The 25,193-nt window shown below is 43.1% G+C and overlaps 1 protein-coding gene across 1 annotated transcript in view; it reads left to right on the top strand.

Moving 5' to 3' along the window:
- Positions 1–25,193, top strand: part of LOC126170316 (chordin-like protein 1) — a 762,532-nt gene that overhangs the window by 611,767 nt on the left and 125,572 nt on the right. Inside the window, exon 4 of the mRNA XM_049920752.1 lies at positions 4,219–4,303. Coding sequence (XP_049776709.1) covers positions 4,219–4,303 — 85 coding nt within the window. The remainder of the gene's footprint in view (positions 1–4,218; positions 4,304–25,193) is intronic.

Here is a 25,193-nt window from a genome sequence, read left to right as displayed (position 1 = left end):
TGAAGCCCAGTTTCATCACAATTGTAAACTTGCTCCCTAACAAGATTCAATTCAGCCATTTTTTTCTTTAAATTGTTCCCGGAACTCAGCAATTACAGAGCTATCCGCGCTGAGTTTTTCTCCACTGATGTCAAGTTGGCAAATGCCATGACGAAATTTAAACTTGTCGAGCCATCCGATACTTGCTTTAAAAGACGAGTCACCATAAAGTTTGTTGTTCATTTCAACAGCCTTGGCCATTATTATAGGCCCTGGAAAGTGGAATCCCCTGACTTCTTGCTTGTATAAACCATCGGTACATTGCAGTGTCCAATTCATCATGTTTTGCAGGTTTCATTGTCTTTCTTGTCCGCACATCTCCATCCATGCTCTGCATTGTTGACACATGTTGTTCTATTTTATCAGCATCACGTTTTATATCGTTAACTGTTGTTCTTCCAATACCATAAATCAGCGCTACACTTGCAGTTTCGCCCTTTCTTAAGCGTTTTATAATTTCAAGTTTTGGATTAAGTCCTAAAACAACACGTTTACGTTTTTCAGACATTTTATCAAGTCACTGTATCACACACACCTGCACTAAATACGGTAGTGTAAAATATTAGTCAATAAAGCTTATTCAAGTGGAAAACACGTAACACGGCACAGCCCGCTAGATACGCTGCGACAATTAGTCTTCTCGCCACAACTGGAAACCGATCCGGTGGTGATTGTTGACTCACAAGTGAGACAAAGACAAGAAAAGGGGGGATGTGTTAGCACGTCAACTGAAGGTCATATTTTATGTACCATTTTACGGCGGGCGGATACATTCACTTCCCACTAAAATAGAGAAAATAAATAAAGCGAACTCGTCACTGCACCTTAGAGCATTCTGTTATTACAGTATTATTATGCTGTTACAGCAGTGACGGTTAACAGAAACTGACGGTTTAAAAAGTGACGGTTAATCGAGTTTTTACTGTATTCGTCATCGCCATACTGGCGCATCTCCCGGCGTGATGGTATGGGGTGCCATTGGTTACACGTCTCGGTCACCTCTTGTTCGCATTGACGGCACTTTGAACAGTGGACGTTACATTTCAGACGTGTTACGACCCGTGGCTCTACCCTTCATTCGATCCCTGCGAAACCCTACATTTCAGCAGGATAATGCACGACCGCATGCTGCATGTCCTGTACGGGCCTTTCTGGATACAGAAAATGTTCGACTGCTGCCCTGGCCAGCACATTCTCCAGATCTCTCACCAATTGAAAACGTCTGGTCAATGGTGGCCGAGCAACTGCCTCGTCACAATACGCCAGTCACTACTCTTGATGAACTGTGGTATCGTGTTGAAGCTGCATGGGCAGCTGTACCTGTACACGCCATCCAAGCTCTGTTTGACTCAATACCCAGGCGTATCAAGGCCGTTATTACGGCCAGGGTTGGTTGTTCTGGGTACTGATTTCTCAGGGTCTATGCACCCAAATTGCGTGAAAATGTAATCACATGTCAGTTCTAGTATAATATATTTGTCCAATGAATACCCGTTTATCATCTGCATTTCTTCCTGGTGTAGCAATTTTAATGGCCAGTAGTGTGATTTTAAAATTTTTGGCAAAATTAATCTTCGTTATCATAGTAAGCAACGAACACAAGAAGTAACTGGAAAAAAGTAAATAGTCAATTATTTTATCGAGTCTGTTTTTCTCTGGAATACAAGAGGAAATTTGCAAAAACTAGACATTCAGTTGCTTTAAAAAGTGAATAAAACTGTGGCAGAAACCACAGGAGCTAAAAGGGTTAAAAGATCTCTATAAGATGATGGTGCGTGAACACCACATGGTATTCTTACAGCACGTTTTTTAGCAATGTGAACTTTGTTTCTTAAAGATGAGTTAACCCAGAACATTATTCCATGTGACATAATCGAATGAAAACGTGCAAAATAGTTCAACTTAGTGATTTGCCTCTCCCCAAGATTTGCAGTGATTCTAAGTACAAATGTGGCTCAACTAAGTGGTTTTAGGAGTTCCGAAATCTGCTGTTTACAGTTTATATTACTTCATGAAGTTTTCATGCTTATTTTTATTTCTTCGGCATGCGTTAGACTTGTCATTGTTGTAGGAGCTACTTTTTCATGTGCCCAGTTCGTAGCTGGGCGCCGTTGTCTTTGGCGTTGTGCATCCCATGGACGAACCGAGAGAGCTAAGTTTTGTGTTATCTCTATGCGGAAGCCATGCCGGTAACTGCCAATGAAATTTTGGTTCTTCGCTTTTAGTATAGTCGACATCATTGCAGTGAGCCAACATTGTTTTAAAAATATCGTGTGGTCTTGAGCGACAATAATCCAACAAAGCCACAAACTATGTACACATAATGTACCGTAAAGCCGGCCGGAGTGGCCGTGCGGTTCTAGGCGCTACAGTCTGGAGTCGAGCAACCGCAACGGTCGCAGGTTCGAATTCTGCCTCGGGCATGGATGTGTGTGATGTCCTTAGGTTAGTTAGGTTTAATTAGTTCTAAGTTCTAGGCGACTGATGACCTCAGATGTTAAGTCGCATAGTGCTCAGAGTCATTTGTACCGTAAATTTCAGCTAAAATTCCACCTAAAACATAGAATACATGCAATGTACACATTAACATTCTATTGTCACAATTTAAAGTTTGCAGCTCATCACAAAGAAATGAAAACAATACACATTAACAAATGGCTCAAATGGTTCAAATGGCTCTGAGCACTATGGGACTTAACTTCTGAGGTCATCAGTCCCCTAGAACATAGAAATACTTGAACCTAGCTAATCTAAGGACACCATACACATCCATGCCCGAGGCAGGATTCGAACCTGCGACGTCGCGGTCGCGCGGTTCCAGACTTTAGCGCCTAGAACCGCTCTGCCACCCCGGCCGGCACACATTAACAGTATACACTCACAATTGAATGTTCACTATCAAAATATATTCAGTAGGACACGGCGTAATTTTATATTGTTGGTAAATAAGAGATGGGAACAATGGCAGGAGGGTGTCCACAATGAGGAAATCAAAGAAAAACTGGGAATGAACTCTATAGATGTAGCAGTCAGGGCGAACAGGCTTAGATGGTGGGGTCATGTTACACGCATGGGAGAAGCGAGGTTACCCAAGACACTCATGGATTCAGCAGTAGAGGGTAGGAGGAGTCGGGGCAGACCGAGGAGAAGGTACCTGGATTCGGTAAAGAATGATTTTGAAGTAATAGGTTTAACATCAGAAGAGGCACCAATGTTAGCACTGAATAGGGGATCATGGAGGAACTGTATACGGGGGGTTATGCTCCAGACTGAACGCTGAAAGGCATAATCAGTCTTAAATGATGATGATGATGATGATGATGATGGTAAATAAGTGATACTTGATGGAAGCTGGTTGAGGGCCGTCAGTCTTCTTCAGTTTACGTAGAAACACTTCGCTTAGTCGGTTGTACTTCTAGCAAGCGAAAATAATATGGTCAATATCTCCAGGCGAATTACTGTCACAGTCACAGCTGGCAGAATTTAATAAATAAATTCTGAGTTGGAAAACTACTATGGTCAGACCTCATCCTAATAACAGCTATATTGCCTTTCTGTAGAAGTTAGAGGAAAAGCGTCCCATAACTATGATGGGATTCTGTATAATGGCTTCCCTTGAAAGAAGATGTAAGGTTCCATTCTTCTTGCCACTCAGAAACCGTTTTCTCCCCTTAAACAATTAAATTCAGTAAACTGGAGTTCAATACTCTACGATAATGCTTTGCAAGTAGCGTCATTAACGAGATCATGTGCTCGTTCATTCCATTGTATACGAGAGTGTGCTTTCCCACAAATAAAGGTGATGGTTTGGCCTCGCTAAACACATTCATAGTAAATTATACATATTGTGTCTTTCTGTCCTCTGGTTCTAGGCGCTTCAGTCCGGTACCGCGCTGCTGCTACGGTCACAGGCTCGAACCCTGCCTCGGGCATGGATGTGTGTGATGTCCTTAGGTTAGTTAGGTTTAAGTAGTTCTAAGTTCTAGGGGACTGATGACCTCAGATGTTAAGTCCCATAGTGCTTAGAGCCATTTGAACCACCATAGAGTGGGCCTTGCCTTACATACAGATTCCAAAGCACTTCTAGACTAGGAGAGTATTAAGCACGTTTCGACAGTGTTTAATTTGATCTGCCACCTACCTGTCCCTCTTTGTAATGAATGTTTATTCTGTTCACAGGGCGGACGTATGAACTGTTCAAGCCGAGCGTGCCCCGTAAACTGTTCCAAGGAAGAGAATGCCGACTGCTGTCGCATCTGTTCAGGTACGTTCTCTAAACAGCTTACTCGCTATTTCTGATATATTCGTTCAAGTCTAATTAAAATTGGTTGGCTTCTGGCGTTTAAAGTCCGAAGCAGCGTCACGTACTGTACTGTCTGCAGTGCCCCGCTTTCCGCGGCGATAGAAAACCGCCATATTGTCTATGTATTTGTGACCTCCCCCTCACTTATCGACCTTAATGACAGTGAAAAATTAAACCGCGTGTACCTAATGGAAATTTGGGAGAAGCAATCGTTACCGAAGTTAATCTGTCGGTAAAGAGGGAGGAAAGGGTTACATCTAAATGAAAGGAAAAATGCTAATGAAACAGGTGGAAATTAATTTTGAAAATGGGTAAAGTTAATAAAGAAAGTAAATGTGCGGCCGTTACGTTAACAGTTAACTAGCGGTAATTAGATATTTGAGATTTGGGGAAAATTACGGTCGCCAGTCCTAAGGACAATTACCACAGTAACTGAAGAAGAAAGGTTATTACACATATAATTAGCACTAGAAGCGTGGCAACTGAAGGTCGACACGTGCAGTGTGAAAACTGAAAGTTTGTCAGAAGTAATAAATTTCGCTACACTCTGACTTAATTTAGCAAAAGAATTAATAAAACAGGAAAATCGAAAGTTAATTTAGTGACTGAAGTTAATAGTGAGCTTTCTTTCTGAAGCACATCGAAATTCAGTAAAATACGGTTAGTCTTGGACTACCTCAACAATCATTTCAAAAGCTACTTGAATCTACGCAATTTAGAAATAAGGGATTCAACTTTGAACTTGAATTAAATGATTCTGAACAATTAACAGTAGTAAAATTTAGTACGTACCAAGCTGAGCTGCAGTCACAGGTAAGCTAAAATACGGTAACAAAACTCGCACTCTTAATTTGTGCTTGCGTAATCTGGATATTGTAGCCAGCTATGAATACCTTAACTGAACTTTGAAATTAAAGCAGTGAAATAGAATAATGTTACTTTAATGCTGGCGTTTGAATTTCAACGACACTCGGGTTCATTCCGGAAAAATAAGGGACCCTGCTTGGTAATGCAGTTGGGACAATGAGCAACAAAGGTTCATGCTACGTTGCTGTAATTTTGTGATTTGAACAGTTTTAAAAGCTGAGGTCTGCCATACAGTTCTAAAACTTTACGTGCGTCCAGTCTTCCTTGTTGGTTGATTGAAGGTTTGAAGCCGTCTATCGAGGAGGTGGCGACAGTCACTCATTGTCGGCCGTCGCTGTTGCAGAAGCTGGATGTTGGCCCGCCTTCTTCTCGACACGGTCACCAGACGAAACGGGCTCTTGATGTGCGCCAGCTAATGCTTCCCGTCCGCGACACCGTGTCAGAAACTATCATAGCAAGTCGAGCGCAATTACATGCTGCCCAACCCCGAAAGCGCGGCAACTCACGGGAGCGTCACACAACACACCTGCTCCACTCGCTACCACAGCCAGACACCGTCTCTTCCCGCGCTCCACGCGACAGAGTTAACACTACCAAAGATCCTAAACACTTTCGTTCTTCACACGACCTATCGATGTATTCGTTCGATAGTATAGTTTTCCCTAGGCCAGACCCAGCGTATAAATACAAATAATATTCACAAAACAAACCAATTATACATCGACATAAATGCATATATATACAAATAGTAAAACAATTACAATATGTAAAGACAGAAATGTCATATATTCAGGTAACAAAAATAAGGAAAACAAATTTGCAGTGCAATAGATGGAAATAGGAGGATATGCATTTCCGGCGTTACATATTCAACAGAAATTGCGTGAAATAACAACTGGAATTAATCTACCGTATAGATCTTGTGGTAGTTCTTGAATTTAATGTCCCAGAAGATTGAGTTTGACTTATAAACGTCCGACGTTGCATTGACGAGCGCTCACACCCTGTATGATACCAGTTCTGCTATCCTAACTTGGGTGAACTGTCCATCAAGCTTTAAATGAATAGTAAACTGCAACGTATTGTGATAAATGGAAAAATAAGTCAACACACAGCCACTCAAATACTCACGTCATGTAAAAGAAAAACGTGAATTGCTGAACAGACAAATCTTGGCTATGAATATCCAGTTGGAATAACTGCGTCTCGTAATATCAGACTATAGTGGCCCTAACACGCTCAATATTTATTGTGCAATACTGTGCACAATAATATTGATATTCAGAGAGCGGCGTTGACGGTTTGTACAATCTATTGAAGGAGACAGTAGAACTTCAAAAATATTGACGTTTGATCAATATATTGCGCAGTATAATGTGCAACACACGGCAGTTGCTGACAAGATTTCGTGATTTGCGGAAATGCAAACAACTGATATGGTGACGCCACATTAATATGAGTACATCAGGAAAGACAGATGAAAGGGAACTTCTGTTGAAATGCATTCAGGGGAGGAACTCTATTGCATATTTAATACTTATTCAGTAATCAACTATAGAATCATTCGATGAATATATTTGTCAGGGTAATAACACTGCAGTCGCTTATTTGTTGGTTTTAGAAGCTTGAGTTATGAATTGCAGAAATATATAACATCGCTGCTTACCCAATCCTCTGCAATATTGTGTCTTGCTCTTTTCAGGTTTATAGATCGCTTCCAGCACTGTAGGAAGTGAAATCGGGCCAGTATATGATATACTATTTCTGCGTGCATAAGGGGTAACGAAGTTCACCGTTTAGTTGAAAGATTCCTCGTTCATCCTTAAAAAATCCTATGGTCATTTGGCTGTGCTGCAAGTTTTGTTATCACATTAGTATGGCCGTGTGTAGATGCCTTCTAAGCCACTTTTTCGACTATGTCGGCTTCCTCTTCCTTTTCTGTTTGTAGCACATAGCGATTACAGTCGCAATGCAAGAGAGTTCTGTATTTTCGAGCGCCAACATTTTCGCTACGAACGCTGAGTTCTGACTGACTCATCCCGGTCACAAATATTCCTGCCTCCTGGCCTCCCACTTTCGCACAATAAATTGCCACAGTATTATTGCGCAATAAATATTGAGCATATCAAGGCCACAATAATTCTTGAACCCCTAACTGGTATCATACGATGTTGTAATGTAACTGGTATTGTTATACCTGTCATACTGCAGAAGTTTACTATTGATTTATACAATATTATCGAAATTTATGAATTTTTTATTGACCTCGACCAGCGACATGTGTTTTCCAACATATGAAAGTGAAATAACATGAAATATATTAAGGAGAAAATACATAAAAAAACATGATGACCTGAAAAAGAGGACTCTACTTTTCTCAAAAATCTAGAAATAAAACTTTAGTCATTAATCCTCTACCATGCCTGTTTTTCTTAAACGATCCAACATCAGAAACAGAAATAAAATTGGTCGAAAATTTCAAGGATGTTTCATATTTTAATGTTAACCTTCGAATTTTTTAGAGGCCACACTGCAAGCATGTGTAAGTACTGTTAAATGCAGAGAGAGAGCGCATAGGCGGAGAGAGTACACTGAAGGTCTCTATGAGGGGGAAGATTTGTTTGATGTGACAGGAGAAGAAGCAGGAGTCGATTTAGAAGAGATAGGAGATCGAGGATTAGAATCAGAAATTAAGAGTACTTTGGAGGACTTAAGATCAAATAAGGCAGAAGGGATAGATAACATTACATCAGAATTTCTAAAATTATTGGGGGGAATTTGCAACAAAACGACTATTCCCGTTGGAGTGTTGGAGTGTTGAGGGTGTATTAGATGACGATCAGTTTGGCTTTAGGAAAGGTAAAGCCACCAGAGAGGCAATTGTGTAGAATGCATGAGCCTGGCGACATACCATCTGACTTTCGGACAAATATCGTCCACACAATTCCGAAGACTAAAAGAACTGAAAAGTGCGAGAATTATCGCACAATCAGATTAACAGCTCATGCATCCAAGTTGCTGACAAGCATAATATACAGAAGAATGGAAAAGAAAATTGAGGGTGTATTAGATGACGATCAGTTTGGCTTTAGGAAAGGTAAAGCCACCAGAGAGGCAATTGTGGCGTCGCGGTTGATAATGGAAACAATACTAAAGACAAATCAAGACAGGTTGATAGGATTTGTCAACCTGGAAAAAGCATTCGACAGTGTAAAATGGCGCAAGATGTTCGAAATTCAGAGAAAAATAGTGGTAAGCTATGGAAAGACACGGGTAATATACAATATGTACAAGTGCCAAGAGGGTATGATAAGAGTGGACGACCAAAAACGAAGTGCTCGTATTAAACAGGATGTAAGACAGGGATGTAGTCATTCGCCACTACTATTCAATCTGTACATCGAAGAAGCAATGATGGAAATTAAAGAAAGGTTCAGGAGTGGAATTAAAATTCAAGGCAAAAGGATATCAATGACACGATTCGCTGATGACATTGCTATCCTGATTGAAAGTGAAGAATTACGTGATCTGCTGAATAGAATGAACAGTCTAATGAGTACAGAATATGGATTGAGGATAAATCGAAGGAAGACGAAAGTAATGAGAAGTAGCAGAAATGATAACAGCGAGAAACTTAGCATCAGGATTGATGGTAACGAAGTAGATGAAGTTAAGGAATTCCACGACCTAAGCAGCAAAATAACCAATGACGGAAGGAGCAAAGAGGGCATCAAAAGCAGACTAGCAGTGGCAAAAACGGAATTCCTCGTCAAGAGAAGTCTACGAGTCTCAAACATAGGCCTTAATTTGAGGAAGAAATTACTGAGAATGTACGCACATACATTATTGTATGGTAGGGAAACATGGGATGTGGGAAAACCAGGACAGAAGAAAATCGAAGCATCTGAGATGTGGTGCTACAGACGAATCCTGAAAATTAAGTGGATTGATAAAGTAAGAAATGAGGAGGTTCTGAACAGAATCGGAAAGGAATTTGTGGAAAACACTGACAAAGAGAAGAGAGAGGATGACAGGACATTTGTTAAGACATGGGGCAATGACTTCGATGGTACTATAGGGAGATGTAGAGGGCAAAAACTGCAGAGGAAGACAGACTGGAATGTTGTTGTTGTTGTTGTTGTTGTTGGTCTTCAGTCCTGAGACTGGTTTGATGCAGCTCTCCATGCTACTGTATCCTGTGCAAGGTTCTTCATCTCCCAGTACCTACTGCAACCTACATCCTTCTGAATCTGCTTAGTGTATTCATCTCTTGGTCTCCCTCTACGATTTTTACGCTCCACGCTGCCCTCCAATACTAAATTGGTGATCCCTCGATGTCTCATAACATGTCCTACCAACCGATCCCTTCTTCTAGTCAAGTTGTGCCACAAGCTCCTCTTCTCCACAGTTCTACTCAATACCTCCTCATTAGTTATGTGATCTACCCATCTAATCTTCAGCGTTCTTCTGTAGCACCACATTTCGAAAGCTTCTATTCTCTTCTTGTCTAAACTCTTTATCGTCCACGTTTCACTTCCATACATGGCTACACTCCTACAAATACTTTCAGAAACGACTTCCTAACATTTAAATCTATACTCGATGTTTAACAAATTTTTGTTCTTCAGAAACGCTTTCCTTGCCATTGCCAGTCTACATTTTATATCCTCTCTACTTCGACCATCATTAGTTATTTTGCTCCCCAAATAGCAAAACACCTTTACTACTTCAAGTGTCTCATTTCCTAATATAATTACCTCAGCATCACCCGACTTAATTCGACTACATTCCATTATCCTCGTTTTGATTTTTTTGATTTTCATCTTATACCCTACTTTCAAGGCACTATCCATTCCGTTCAGTTGCTCTTCCAAGTCCTTTGCTGTCTCTGACAGAATTACAATGTCATCGGCGAACCTCAAAGTTTTTATTTCTTCTCCATGGATTTTAATACCTACTCCGAACTTTTCTTTTGTTTCCTTTATTGCTTGTTCAATATACAAATTGAATAACATCGGGGATAGGCTACAACCCTGTCTCACTCCCTTCCCAACCACTGCTTCCCTTTCACCTTCCCTTTGTAATTATTGTATTCTTCTTGAAGTCTGAGGGTATTTCGGCTGTCTCATACATCTTGCGTACCAGATGGTAGAGTTTTGTCAGGATTGGCTCTCCCAAGGCTGTCAGTAGTTCTAATTGAATGTTGTCTACTCCGGGGGCCTTGTTTCGAACATTCAGCAAATAATTGAGGACATAGGTTGCAAGTGCTACTCTGAGATGAAGAGATTGGCACAGGATATGTAATCGTAGTGGGCCGCATCAAATCAGTTAGAAGACTGATTTAAAAAAATAAAATAAAATAAATACTCGGACCTGGTGTCCGTCACACTGACAATCTTTAACCCATATTCCGCCGATTCTCTTGCCAGATAACGTCGGATATCTGCATCAACCGTGGAAAGACACAAGCATTCATTTATCAGTGCACATAGTGCAACGTGGAGACTAACACTATTGACACTTCACAATAAATCTGTAAAATATGTTTGACACTGCTGCAATGGCATCTTCTTTTTCCTTTTTGCTTCTAATTTGGGTTGTGAAATAGAAGAACTATCGTTATGAACAAAATCTTATTCATATACTACTGCGAAAAGTAGTACACCGGTTGCAACCACTGAGAAAGATTATCTGTGGATTCATTTTCCCGTTTGTAGATTGTAATGAATACAAGTAAGCCCATAAAAATTTTCAGTTCCAGAACTTCTGAATCATGTACAAAACATACGTTATGTTGAGAGCACTTCTATTTTATCGAAGTTATTCTTTAGTCACTGTAGAATCTCATCTAAAATGTCATGAGTAAAATGTAGGTGCCATACTTGTTCAGTATCTGGACTCCTTCCCAAGTCATTAGCCATAAGTCGCAGATCAGGAATCTGCAACACAAAGTTACATTGTCTTGTTCTGACATTAGTTGACGCTTGAGCTTTCCTTCATTTGAAGCAGTTTCCTCTACCCCAGAAGTAGGAATCACAGCGATATTTCTGTCTTTTCCTCGGATCATCTTAACGTGTTCTGTGTCCTCTGTTTCATCATCACCACCATATCCAATTCCTGTTTTGAAATTACATCATCAGCACTTCCTGTCTTGTAATCTGGACCACTATCATTGTCGACCCAAACCTCATTAATCATTTCTTCCAAATAATAACAATACTATACTACACAAGAGTGATCGCAATAAACATGAAATGTTGATAAACATCTCCACCAATAATAATCACGCATCTGGCATCATACGTCTGCGCGACGTTGTGGCGATTTTACTGTGGATTTACTGAAGGTGGAAAAGTGCATCGGCACCCCACGTTCGCAGAAAAAAAATCACACACCAGCTGAGAGGTAGGCGGAGTGAAAAGGCGAAACGACTCCGGTATGTGAGGGAATGTCCACCAGGAAGTTTGACAGCTGTCAACAGCTATCAATCAAATCTAAATTCTATCAGTTATTCTGGCCTGGCGCAACTAGAAATATTATGCCAGTCAGGAAAGGACGCAAGACTGGCTGTAATACATTCATGCATTGTTCTTGGTTCTGGAGAAAATATCGGCACGTGCGTTGTGTAGCACTGCTTGCTCATTGATGACTGTTTCGCGCCTGCACTATCTCCACGTAGGCCGTCAGCAGCTCGTGGTCTAGTGGCTATCGTTTCTGCCTCTGGATCACTGGGCCCCGGGTTCGATTCCCGGCTGAGTTGGGGATTTTCTCTGCCCGGGGACTGGGTGTTCGTGTTGTCAACATCATCATCAGCAGCAGCAGAATCATCATCATTCGAGACAGCGGCTAGATTGAACTGTGTAAAAATTGGGACTTTGTACGGGCGCTGATGACCGCGCAGTTGAGCGCCCCACAAACCAATCATCATCATCATCATCACGTGGGCCAGCCGGCTACCACGTTCCCCAGTATGTGATGCTGTATTGCGAGTCGTACACTCTTTGATGATGATGTGAAACATTTTTGTTCACAAACATTGATAAAATGATTCCTTCCCACTTGGTGTGCCTCTTCCATCACACAGCAAATGTTTTCAATGCATTGTAACTTTCTCGCTTAAATGGGGGGGATTATGTGGTTGCATTATCCGGTGCATTATTACTCCCGCCATGGAGAGTCGTTTTGAGTCGCAACCTGCAAGTAGAGTTACATCGTATTGCCAGGTTGACTGGGACACTCCGAGCGGTAAATTAAACTCTCTAATTGCAGAGGTTCTCCGTCTTTGTGGGCTTTGCCACCTTTCCTTCGCGGAAAACGATTATTGCGCCATAAACGTATACTGTGTGTGTGTGTGTGTGTGTGTGTGTGTGTGTGTGTGATGAGAGAAGAGAAAGAGTGATGGTAAACAGCTTCCTTTCTAAAAGCGCCATCTGCCGGACGACCGGGCTTAAAATCTCCATCGGACAGGCGGAATACCGTCAATAGTGTTGTGTGCTTCAGATCGTGATTCGCTACAGAGAAGTTCGGGATTCAGCTCATTGTTGATCAGGAACTAGATGCGTCCACCGCTCCGCGCCTTGCCGGTCAAGTCCTAGCGACCAAACTTTCTTGCATCATCGGGATTCGATCATGCTGCCTGTGACACGAGCGCCACCGCACAGCAAACGTTTTCAGTGCATTTACGTAGCTTTCCCACTTAAATGGGGGAATTACGTGGTTGCATTATCCGGTGCGTTAGCGATCTCGATAGACGGTCCTCTCACGGGTCATGAAAACGCACGTGAACGAGGAATCGGTGACGTCACAGTGTGGAATTCCACGTACCACTACACCCTGGAGCGTGAAACAAAGAATTTGGCATGACAGATTTTTGGCTCTTGGAGAAGAACGTCGCTGGAGAGACGGGACATCGTTTTACGTTACAAGCAGAACATGAGAGCCGCCATATTGCGTGGCGTCAAACATCGTATTGGGTGGGTTTTTCTTTTTCATAGAGTACGTGATATGAATATAAGCTGCTTGAGAGCATCAGCAAATCGAGGATCTCTACGCTTTGTTCTAATAAAATGACAGAAAACTATATATCGGTAGGTAATGGCTTCTTGAAGTTGTGTTTTGCGTTATAACTTCAGTGCTACGACAATGTACTGTTTCAGTGATGTTCTTCAAAAACGCGTCTCTTTGATACAGTAAACGTATTAAATATTACATAGTGACGTTTGCAGATACAGTCTTTACTCAGTGTGCGCTATTTATTGAGGTTTAAAAAAATGGCTCTGAGCACTATGGGACTTAATATCTGTGGTCGTCAGTCCCCTAGAACTTAGAACTACTTAAACCTAACTAACCTAAGGACAGCACACACATCCATGCCGAGGGAGGATTCGAACCTGCAACCGTAGCAGCAGCGTGGTTCCAGACTGAAGCGCCTAGAACCGCTCGGCCACAGTGGCCGGCGACAAGTTACACACTGAAAGTTTTTCCTATTATGAAACACCTATCTCTGGGTTAATGGAGTGGCTCGTGTTTGTACCTTGTTGAAAAATATCTTTTTCAATTATGGTGTGCAGCTTCGAAAAAATCTTGATCTTGAAATTATGTGATGAAGTACGTTATTTCAACTTGTTGATAGTTCATGCAGCATCGAGAATATAGATATTATGTATGCACAAACTGATATTAGACACGATACCTTAACTATATTTAATTTAAAACCGAAAGTGGGCTGAAAATTCAATTGAGTTGACGATTAAATTGTACTATAGTCCGATTAAAATTACTACGTCTGTCACCAGCCGCTATAGTGTTGCCATATCGGCGCCCTGGTACCGCTCGGTTATAGGTGACCCAAAAACGCGGCGGGACACTTCACAAGTTCAAATGGTTGGTTGGTTGGTTGGTTTGGGGAAGGAGACCAGACAGCGTGGTCATCGGTCTCATCGGATTAGGGAAGGATTGGGAAGGAAGCCGGCCGTGCCCTTTCAGAGGAACCATCCCGGCATTTGCCTGGAGTGATTTAGGGAAATCACGGAAAACCTAAATCAGGATGGCCGGACGCGGGAAGTTCAAATGGTTCAAATGGCTCTGAGCACTATGGGACTCAACTGCTGTGGTCGTAAGTCCCCTAGAACTTAGAACTACTTAAAGCTAACTAACCTAAGGACATCACACACATCCATGCCCGAGGCAGGATTCGAACCCGTGACCGTAGCGCTCGCTCGGTTCCAGACTGTAGCGCCTAGAACCGCACGGCCACTCCGGCCGGCTCTTCACAAGTGGTTCTAATGTGTAACGCGGAGCATTGTTGGAAGTAGCCGCCGCGCGGTATGGCGGAAATGCGAGATGTTCCGTTGACACCTGATTTTAAATAACAAATGACTGAACTGCGACAGACGACGCGTTTCGTAGTCCTGAATTTAAAATCAAGTCCTAACCTAACCGCAACCTTGTGGTGTGCAGTGTATCCGAGAAAACGGTGGCTGGCGATCTGCGGCACAACTAAGATCACTACCCTTTTGTTCACGGCAATTAAAGCTAACCTTTACGACCAATTTCAAGGGAGAAAATTTTCTGTTCAGCGCTAAAAGTTACCTGTAATTTCTCATTGTCATTGGTTACCTGAAACTATCCTCGCACTGGCTGCACTAGCTGCCGCGTTGCCAGCCGATGAGCAAAATACCTGGTTGGCATTTGGTTGCAGATTATAGGCGACACAGGTGTATTCCAGGCGAATACAAAATGATAGGAGGAAAAATACGAACAAATAAAAAAGCCAATAAATGAATTATGACGCGAAAACAATTAGAAACATAAAAATTGTAATTAAAGTAGTTATTGAATAAAAATAATTTAATCAAACTGTTTTGGTTTGATTTAGAAACAAAAAAATGTGTTGTAATTGATGAGGTTAGAACCGAGGATCTTCTATGTACGAAGATTGACCAGAAAGTAATGCACCGCATTTTTTTTCTCAGCCGGAAACAATACTACGAATGCGAAACGTTACGTACGTATTTTTTTTTAAGTGTCCTGAGTGAGCACACCAAGTTTCCGTCTCTTACGTCAGATAGCGTAGCTGCAGGGCAGTTTTAAAATGGCGTATGTAGGTGATGTACGTTACAAGCAACGTGCCACCATTGAATTTCTCACTGCAGAGAAGAAACCCTCGGGGAATATTTACAAACGCTTGCGCAAAGTCTGTGGAGCATCTGCTGTCGACAGAAGTACAGTTAGTCAGTGGGCACGGAAGGCGAGATCATCAGAGGCGGTTCGGCGGAGCTCCGCGATTTCCAACGGTCGGGGAGACCATCCACGGCTGTCACACCTGACGTGTTGCAGCGAGCTGACATTGTACGAGGGTTGTTTTTTAAGTAAGGGCCGTTCGCGCGTATAGTCCCGTAATTCGCGCGGACGCCGCAACACGCCACCGCGCCACTTGCCGGCATCTTTCCCGTTCACACTGATGCAAGTTGCAGCTTTGTAGCTGACGTGTACGCATCGCTGTGCTACTTTATAATGTTGACGATTATTGAATCGCCCGCCCCGTGTGAGATACGGTCAGTGATACGTTTTTTGACCGCGAGAAGCCCATCAGCTGCAGAAATTCGTCAGTTAACAGAATTTTATGGCTTGAATGCAATGAGTGAAGGTAAAGTGCGTCAATGGGTTAGAGAGTTTAAAAATGGCCGTCAAAACGTCCATGTCGAAGAACGCTCAGGCCGGCCCTCTGTGATCACTGATGATTTGGTCGCTGCAGTCGAAACAAAGATTCGTGAGGACAGAGGATTCACAATTTCCACTCTTTCTTTGGAATTTCCATAAGTTTCAAGATCGGTTTTGTACAAAATTGTGTCTGAAAACCTAAACTTTAAGGAACTGTGTTCTCGGTGGGTACCCAGACTCCTCACAGAGGACCACAAAGGGAAGAGATTTGCCACTTCATTCCACTTTTTGATTCGTTACGAGGAAGAAGGGGATGACATGTTGAGTGAAATTGTCACTAGAGATGAAACACGGGTATCCCATATCACTCCCGAAAGCAAGCGACAATCGATGGAATGGCGACACACAACCTCACCCGTCAAGGTCAAAGCCAAACAGACGCTGTCAAAGCGCAAGATTATGGCAACTGTGTTCTGGGACCGGCGCAGTCTTTTGCTAGTGGAATTTATGCCACGAGGAACGACAATCAACTCAGATGCCTACTGTGCAACTCTAAAGAAGCTCCGCAGAGCAATTCAAAACAAAAGGCGCGGCATGCTGACAAAAGGAGTTTTGCTCCTGCACGATAACGCTAGGCCTCACACCTCTCAAAAGACTCGGGATTTGATTGATTCTTTTGGCTGGGAAGTTTTGGACCATGCACCATACAGCCCCGACCTTGCTCCTAGCGATTTTCACCTTTTCCGGTACCTGAAACACCATCTTGGCGGGCAGCGCTTCAATGACGACGATGAAATGAAAGCGGCCGTCAACTCTTGGCTGTCGGAGCAGGCGGCCGAATTCTTTGAAGAGGGAATTAAAAACTTAGTTGTACGGTATGACAAGTGCTTAAATAAACAAGGCAACTATGTAGAAAAATAGGTAGAAGTGTGTAGAATCAGAAAATAAAAGTTTTTTTACAAAAGTATTTGTATCTTTTTTTTAAAATAAAAACGGCCCTTACTTAAAAAACAACCCTCGTAACTCGGGCGGACAGACATTCGTGGACGATGAGGAGGTGATTCACACAGTGAAGCACTGGCTCCGCCACCAGAACAACAATTGGTACCGACAGGGCATACACGCCCTTTTCTCGCACTGAAGGAAGGCCATAGAACGGAATGGAGATTACGTGGAAAAACAGGGTGTGTAGATAAAACACCATTGTTTCCGGCCGGGGTGGCCGATCGGTTCTAGGCGCTACAGTCTGGAACCGCGCGACCGCTACGGTCACAGGTTCGAATCCTGCCTCGGGCATGGATGTGTGTGATGTCCTTAGGTTAGTTAGGTTTAATTAGTTCTAAGTTCTAGGGGACTGATGACCACAGCAGTTAAGTCCCGTAGTGCTCAGAGCCATTTGAACCATTTTGAAAGAATTGTTGAAGAAAAAACTGCGCTGCATTACTTTCTGAACAACCTGCGTACCACACTGATACACTAACCATTGCGCTACACCGCGTCTCTGTGTGGAGTATTTATGACTTTGGAGACCGAGTCGCAACGACTTCAAAGAAATTCGGCTTCGCGCTATGCCGTACAAAGCTCATCTGATGTAAGCTGGTCTCTGTGATTATAGTAACAGAATTTGTGACGCTGAATCGTGTCTCGTGCGGAAATATCCAGTCATGTTTGTTAGCAGAGTGTGTGAAACGTGTATATTTGTGTGTGTGTTCTTTTTTATCTTGTGTGATGAGATACGAAATAGAAGTGGCAGACCCATGATCCTGGATCCAAACACATCAAGAAATTTGAAGTGAACTGACAAATTGTTGCGGCAGTTTGGCAACGGTGAATTGTTCGGGCGTGAGGTTGAGCGCTCTGATTGGAGGAATACATCTCCAAGGCGTGAGGTGTCAGCTGTCAAGTAATTTTAATCGGATTGTAGAATGTATCTCAGGTCGTTCTACCGCATTATGCAACGTTCTTGTATCAGCTGTTAAAGATATCGACGAGTCCAGAAACTTCTCCGCGATTTTCTTCGCTCTTCTTCGACAGTCGCATACGGAGTGAATGCATCCATGTTAGTTGCGTTAATTTTCCTAAGTAAATATCGTGTGTCTAGGGCCTCCCGTCGGGTAGACCGTTCGCCGCGTACAAGTCTTTCGATTTGACGCCACTTCGGCGACTTGCGCGTCGATGGGAATGAAATGAAGAGTATTAGGACCACACGACACCCAGTCCCTGAGCGGAGAAAATCTTCGACCCAGCCGGGAATAGAACCCGGGCCCATAGGATTGCATTCTGTCGCGCTGACCACACAGCTACCGGGGACGGACATTTTCGTAAGGAAACTATGTGGTTTGAGAGCCAAATAAAGCTGACGACGGCCACTGGAGAACGCTGAGAGCGCAGATGACGCCTAACTAGCTCGACTCGTGTGTCCCTCGTAAGATCCGACGTCCCGTCCGCGTCCACGTCTCCGTTTGCCGCCTCGTCCCGTGTGAGGACGGCTTTTACGGGAGCGGGTAGTCGCGTCCTGCATCGAGGTTGCGTATACCGCGTACCACGGCCGCACACCGCTTATCGGCACGGTTCTCAGTACCCACAAGGGAACCTCCCCATCGCACCCCCCTCAGATTTAGTTATAAGTTGGGACAGTGGATAGGCCTTGAAAAACTGAACACAGATCAATCGAGAAAACAGGAAGAAGTTGTGTGGAACTATGAAAAAAATAAGCAAAATATACAAACTGAGTAGTCTATGTGCAAGATATGCAACATCAAGGCTAAGGTAAGTTGAGGAGTGCAGTGGTCCCGTGGTTAGCGTGAGCAGCTGCGGAATGGGAAGTCCTCGGTTCAAATCTTCCTTTGAGTGAAAATTTTACTTTCTTTATTTTCGCAACGTTATGATCTATCCGTTCGTTCATTGACGTCCCTGTTCACTGTAATAAGTTTAGTGTCTGTGTTTTGCGACCGCACCGCAAAACCGTGCGATTAGTAGACGAAAGGACGTGCCGCTCCAGTGGGAACCGAAAACATTTGATCGCAAGGTGATAGGTCAACCGATTCCTCCACAGGAAAACACATCTGATATATTCTATATGACACTAGTGACGGCATGTGCGTCACATGACAGGAATATGTTGTCGACGCACCTAATTTGTACACTTGGCGAATAGGTAAAAAGATTCTTCTACCTTGCCCGCTTTAGGTTTTCTTGTGGATGTGATAATCACTCCCAAAAAAAGTGATGAAAACATAAGAGTTTGTCACATAAACTGCAACAAATGAATGCAACAGTTTCACAGTCGCACAGTTTTCCCTGTGCTCTGTCAAAACATATGTTTTTAACGTTTTCAAATTTTTCCGTGTGTATACCGTCAAATCCTGCATATGTCCAAGCAAATCTGAACATGTCCTGGAATTTTGGAGAGCGAAGTTGATTATGTGTGAGTGCTGGAACTTTGATAATTGTCTGAAAATAACAAATTAAACTTCTCACTTGAGGGCAGACTTGAACCAAGGACCTCTCAATCCGCAACTGCTCACGCTAACCACGTGACCACGGCACTCCTGAGCTCACACTATCCTTGATGTTGCCTATCTTGCGCAAGGACTACTCAGTTTGTATATTTTGCTTATTTTTTTCATAGTTCCACACAACTTCTTCCTGTTTTCTCGATTGATCTGTGTTCCGTTTTTCAAGGCCTATCCACTGTGACAACTTATAACTAAATCTGAGGGGGCCTGCGATGGGGAGGTTCCCTTGTCAGTACTGAACGGCACGTGGGGCAGAAGGAAAGTGCTGCTGGGTTGTTCTCGCAGCGGGCAGAGCGGCTGGCAGTTACGGCGGGCCATTTCGCCGGCGCGACCTTGTGTGCCGCAGGTAGGGCAAATATTTGCCCGGCCACGTGGAGAGGCGACACGGCACGTGCCGAGGACTCGCCCGGGCCGCTTGCACTCCCAGCAAGACGAGTGGGGCGCTCCGCCACAGGTCGGCCCTCACCACACCTTCCCTGGACATCTCCAAAGGGTTTCCTTCACGCACGTGAGGGCAGCTGCAGACCTATACGAGGTCTCTCCAGAAAATTCCGGAACTTTGTCCACAAAATTAATTATTCTACGCCTACCTTTTACTTAGCGTGCATGGTCTCCCTCGGAATACTCTCCACAATTGATACACTGATGCCGGTCAGTCTCGGTACACTTCTTGCTGCATCGCACGAAGCGCCATCTACGAATTTTCTTTTATCTCGTCTATGGTTAACAAACCAGTTCTAAGCAAAGAAGGGAAAGCAGAAAGGTGGAAGCAGTATATAGAGGGTCTATACAGGGGCGATGTACATGTGGACAATATTATGGAATTGGAAGAGAATGTAGATGAAGATGAAATGGGAGATACGGTACTGCGTGAAGAGTTTGACAGAGCACTGAAAGACCTGAGTCGAAACAAGGCCCCGGGAGTAGACAACATTCCATTAGAACTACTGACGGCCTTGGGAGAGCCAGTCCTGACAAAACTCTACCATCTGGTGAGCAAGATGTATGAGACAGGCGACTTACCCTCAGACATCAAGAAGAATATAATAATTCCAATCCCAAAGAAAGCAGGTGTTGACAGATGTGAAAATTACCGAACTATCAGTTTAATAAGTCTCAGCTGCAAAATACTAACGCGCATTCTTTACAGACGAATGGAAAAACTGGTAGAAGCCGACCTCGGGGAAGATCAGTTTGGATTCCGTAAAAATATTGGAACACGTGAGGCAATACTGACCCTACGACTTATCTTAGAAGAAAGATTAAGGAAAGGCATACCTACGTTCCTAGTATTTGTAGACTTAGAGAAAGCTTTTGACAATGTTGATTGGAATACTCTCGTTCAAATTCTGAAGGTGACAGGGGTAAAATACAGGGAGCGAAAGACTATTTACAATTTGTACAGAAACCAGATGGCAGTGATAAGAGTCGAGAGGCACGAAAGGGAAGCAGTGATTGGCAAGGGAATGAGACAGGGTTGTAGCTTCAATCTGTATATTGAGCAAGCACTAAAGCAAAGTTTCTAGGCGCTACAGTCTGGAACCGAGCGACCACTACGGTCGCAGGTTCGAATCCTGCCTCGGGCATGGATGTGTGTGATGTCCTTACGTTAGTTAGGTTTAATTAGTTCTAACTTCTAGGCAGTTAAGTCGCATAGTCCTCAGAGCCACTAAAGCAAAGAAAAAAAAATTCGGAGTATGTATTAAAATCCATGGAGAAGAAATAAAAACTTTGATTTTCGCCGATGACATTGTAATTCTGTCAGAGACAGCAAAGGACTTGGAAGAACAGTTGAACGGAATGGACAGTGTCTTGAAAGGAGCATATAAGATGAACATCAACAAAAGCAAAACGAGGATAATGGAATGTAGTCGAATTAAGTCGGGTGATGCTGAGGGAATTAGATTAGGAAATGAGACACTTAAAGTAGTAAAGGAGTTTTGCTATTTGGGGAGAAAAATAACTGATGATGGTCGAAATAGAGAGGATATAAAATGTAGACTGACAATGGCAAGGAAAGCGTTTCTGAAGAAGAGAAATTTGTTAACATCGAGTATAGATTTAAGTGTTAGGAAGTCGTTTCTGAAAGTATTTGTATGGAGTGTAGCCATGTATGGAAGTGAAACATGGACGATAAATACTTTGGACAACAAGAGAACAGTAGCTTTCGAAATGTGGCTCTACAGAAGAATGCTAAAGATTAGATCGGTAGATCACATAACTAAAGAGGAGGCATTGAATAGAATTGGGGAGAAGAGGAGTTTGTGGCACAACTTGACAAGAAGAAGGGACCCGTTGGTGGGACATGTTCTGAGGCATCAAGGGATCACAAATTATCATTGGAGGGCAGCGTGGAGGGTAAAAATCGTAGAGGGAGACGAAGAGATGCATACACTAAGCAGATTCAGAAGGATGTAGGTTGCAGTAAGTACTGGGAGATGAAGAAGCTTGCACAGGATAGAGTAACGTGGAGAGCTGCATCAAATCAGTCTCAGGACTGAAGACCACAACAACAAACAACATGGTTACAAATCTTCGTCCTTTCAACGGCGTTCTCGACTTTGAAAATAAAAGAAAGTCCGCAGTGGCCAGGTGTGGAAAATACGGAGGATGAGGCAGCACAGTGACTTCGTTTGTTGTGCAACAGTCACGCACCAACAGGGATGAATGTGGGGGTGCGTTGTCATCATGCAAAAACCATCAATTGTCTCGCCACATTTCAGGCACTTTCCGTCTCGGATTTTCTCACAGGTGTCGCAACACGTCCCGATAGTACCATCGATTAACAGCTTGTCCCTGTAGCACGAATTCTTTATGAACTGAGACATGAGCATCGCCGGTAGGTATCGAAGGGCGTCCTGAACGAGGGTCATCTTTAACTTCCGCCAGGCCATCTTTAAACCGTGTGAATCATTCGTAACAGCGAGCACTGCTTAAGCACTCATCACCGCAAGCTTCCTGCATCATTTGCTGTTTGTCTGTATCTTTGCAATTAAGGAGTATCTGTACAATTAATCTGGAATATTGGGGGTAAGGTGTGGCCTCAGTGCAACTGTCACGCAAATGGAATGCAGTAGGATGTGCCGTAAATCAGAGCTGGATGAAGCATGGAGTGGAATTTTTAGCAGTGAGAGAGTAAACAAAAATTCTGGCAAAAGAACATTTATTAGATCGGTAAATTTAATTGCACACATGAACGTGTATAGTGAGTAATAGGATGACAGCTGTTTCGTGCAGTCTGTTACGTCGCATATTAATTAACCCTAGAACTTTACTTTCGAGTCCCCTGCAAGGGTGCCGGCCTCTGTGGCCGAGCGGTTGTTGGCGCTTCAGTCCGGAACCGCGCTGCTGCTACGGTCGCAGGTTCGAATCCTGCCTCGGGCATGGATATGTGTGATGTCCTTAGGTTAGTTAGGTGTAAGTAGTTCTAAGTCTAGGGGAATGATGATCTCTGGCGTTATGTTCCATAGTGCTGAGAGCCATCCCCTGCAAGGTCTATGATCTATGGAAGAGGAACGATCAAAGGATGGTTTAATCACGAAGACTTACATTCACACGCACTTGAGAGACTAACAGGAAGGAAAAGAACTAAAAATCTTCACCACGGCACAGGTTGAGGTAGCATGAGGGGCTGTTCCCTTGATTTTAACATGCGGGATAAATGAATAACATTTCTGTTAAAATGAATTGCTATAAAAATGAAGCATGATTAAGAATCACCATTAATTCAGATATTCTACAGTGGACGATCACTGTGGCCTTGGCACTGTAAAGTTTCTCATTACATCACGACCACTTGGTGCTCACAAACAAAAGTGTGCACAAAGAAACTTATCAAGTGAGGAGAACTGCACAAAATTTATTCATAAAATCACGGAAATCATACGCAATATACATGCTGCCGCGAAAGGGATAGTAAACAAAATGAAATGAATCACAATAAACTCAACACGGCTCCACGTGTTTAACAGTTCAACTGAACAATAGCCTACACCGTCCCGGGATTTCAACGCATTTAACACTCTCGATTTAGCAAATAAAATTTGTCTCTCGCGGTAATAAACGATGAACGATGAAAGGAATCTTTTGCTTTGACTAGCTTTGAGTAATTTATGTAAAACACAACATTAACTTCTCATCGGAAAGGCACACTTACCGATAATAGACGTCACCTGTCTCACGTCCCACGGAACGCTCCACGAGCATTCGCTCTCCTACCTATGGAAGTGGCCAGAGGAACCCCTACTGTGGTGCCAATCTATACAAAAGGTACGTCCAAGGCAAACAGAAAGCTCTTTGCTACCTGTTACGTGTTTCCTACAGTTGGCTGTTCTGACACAGGGGTAGACTACTACATCCCAGATATCTACACTCTGAAATCCTTGCACACTCTCGTCTATACATTCAACTGATCGGACAAGAAGAGGAAAGGAAAGATACATTGAAGTATGGCATTTAACTGTATCGAACATGCGTGTGGGGCTCCGACAAGTACCAATAATATAATGAAATGTTAAAACGAAATACAGGGTGATTCAAAAAGAATACCACAACTTTAAAAATGTGTATTTAATGAAAGAAACATAATATAACCTTCTGTTATACATCATTACAAAGAGTATTTAAAAAAGTTTTTTTTCACTCAAAAACAAGTTCAGAGATGTTCAATATGGCCCCCTCCAGACACTCGAGCGATATCAACCCGATACTCCAACTCGTTCCACACTCTCTGTAGCATATCAGGCGTAACAGTTTGGATAGCTGCTGTTATTTCTCGTTTCAAATCATCAATGGTTCCTGGGAGAGGTGGCCGAAACACCATATCCTTAACATACCCCCATAAGAAAAAATCGCAGGGGGTAAGATCAGGGCTTCTTGGAGGCCAGTGATGAAGTGCTCTGTCACGGGCTGCCTGGCGGCCGATCCATCGCCTCGGGTAGTTGACGTTCAGGTTTCATAACTAACCTTTTTCGTAGGACTCTCCATACAGTTGATTGTGGAATTTGCAGCTCTCTGCTAGCTCTGCGAGTCGATTTTTCTGGGCTGCGAACAAATGCTTGCTGGATGCGTGCTACATTTTCATCACTCGTTCTCGGCCGTCCAGAACTTTTCCCTTTGCACAAACACCCATTCTCTGTAAACTGTTTATACGAACGTTTAATACACCACCTATCAGGAGGTTTAACACCATACTTCGTTCGAAATGCACGCTGAACAACTGTCGTCGATTCACTTCTGCCGTACTCAATAACACAAAAAGCTTTCTGTTGAGCGGTCGCCATCTTAGCATCAACTGACGCTGACGCCTAGTCAACAGCGCCTCAAGCGAACAAATGTACAACTAAATGAAACTTTATAGCTCCCTTAATTCGCCGACAGATAGTGCTTAGCTCTGCCTTTTGTCGTTGCAGAGTTTTAAATTCCTAAAGTTGTGGTATTCTTTTTGAATCACCCTTTATATACTGTGGTCACGAGAAACACACTCAGCTGCTCACTCTTTTTCCTTTTCTTCTTTACATCTAGGGAAAAAGACGATTTACACCAACAATTGAGGCGCCAGAAGCAAACAGATGAAGCTGTGTGGTATGGCAAAATCATGGAGAGGCTCATGCAGAGACCCTCCATCTGTAAAGTTTTTCTTGAGTTTCACGCAAAATTTAGTGCAGTCGCTTTGCTCCTCTAACTCTGCCATTTCGAAATTTGCGATCTTCTACTCAATACATCACTGAACAATAACTAACAGACATACAACAATGAAACTTCCGCCGGTTACACATTAAGCACAAGCGTGTGCACGGATGTTA

Source organism: Schistocerca cancellata, chromosome 1 (assembly GCF_023864275.1).
Source record: "Schistocerca cancellata isolate TAMUIC-IGC-003103 chromosome 1, iqSchCanc2.1, whole genome shotgun sequence".
Classification (NCBI taxonomy): domain Eukaryota; kingdom Metazoa; phylum Arthropoda; class Insecta; order Orthoptera; family Acrididae; genus Schistocerca; species Schistocerca cancellata.
The sequence above is the reverse complement of the archived record's forward strand: the minus strand, read 5'-3'. Positions and strand labels throughout refer to the sequence as shown.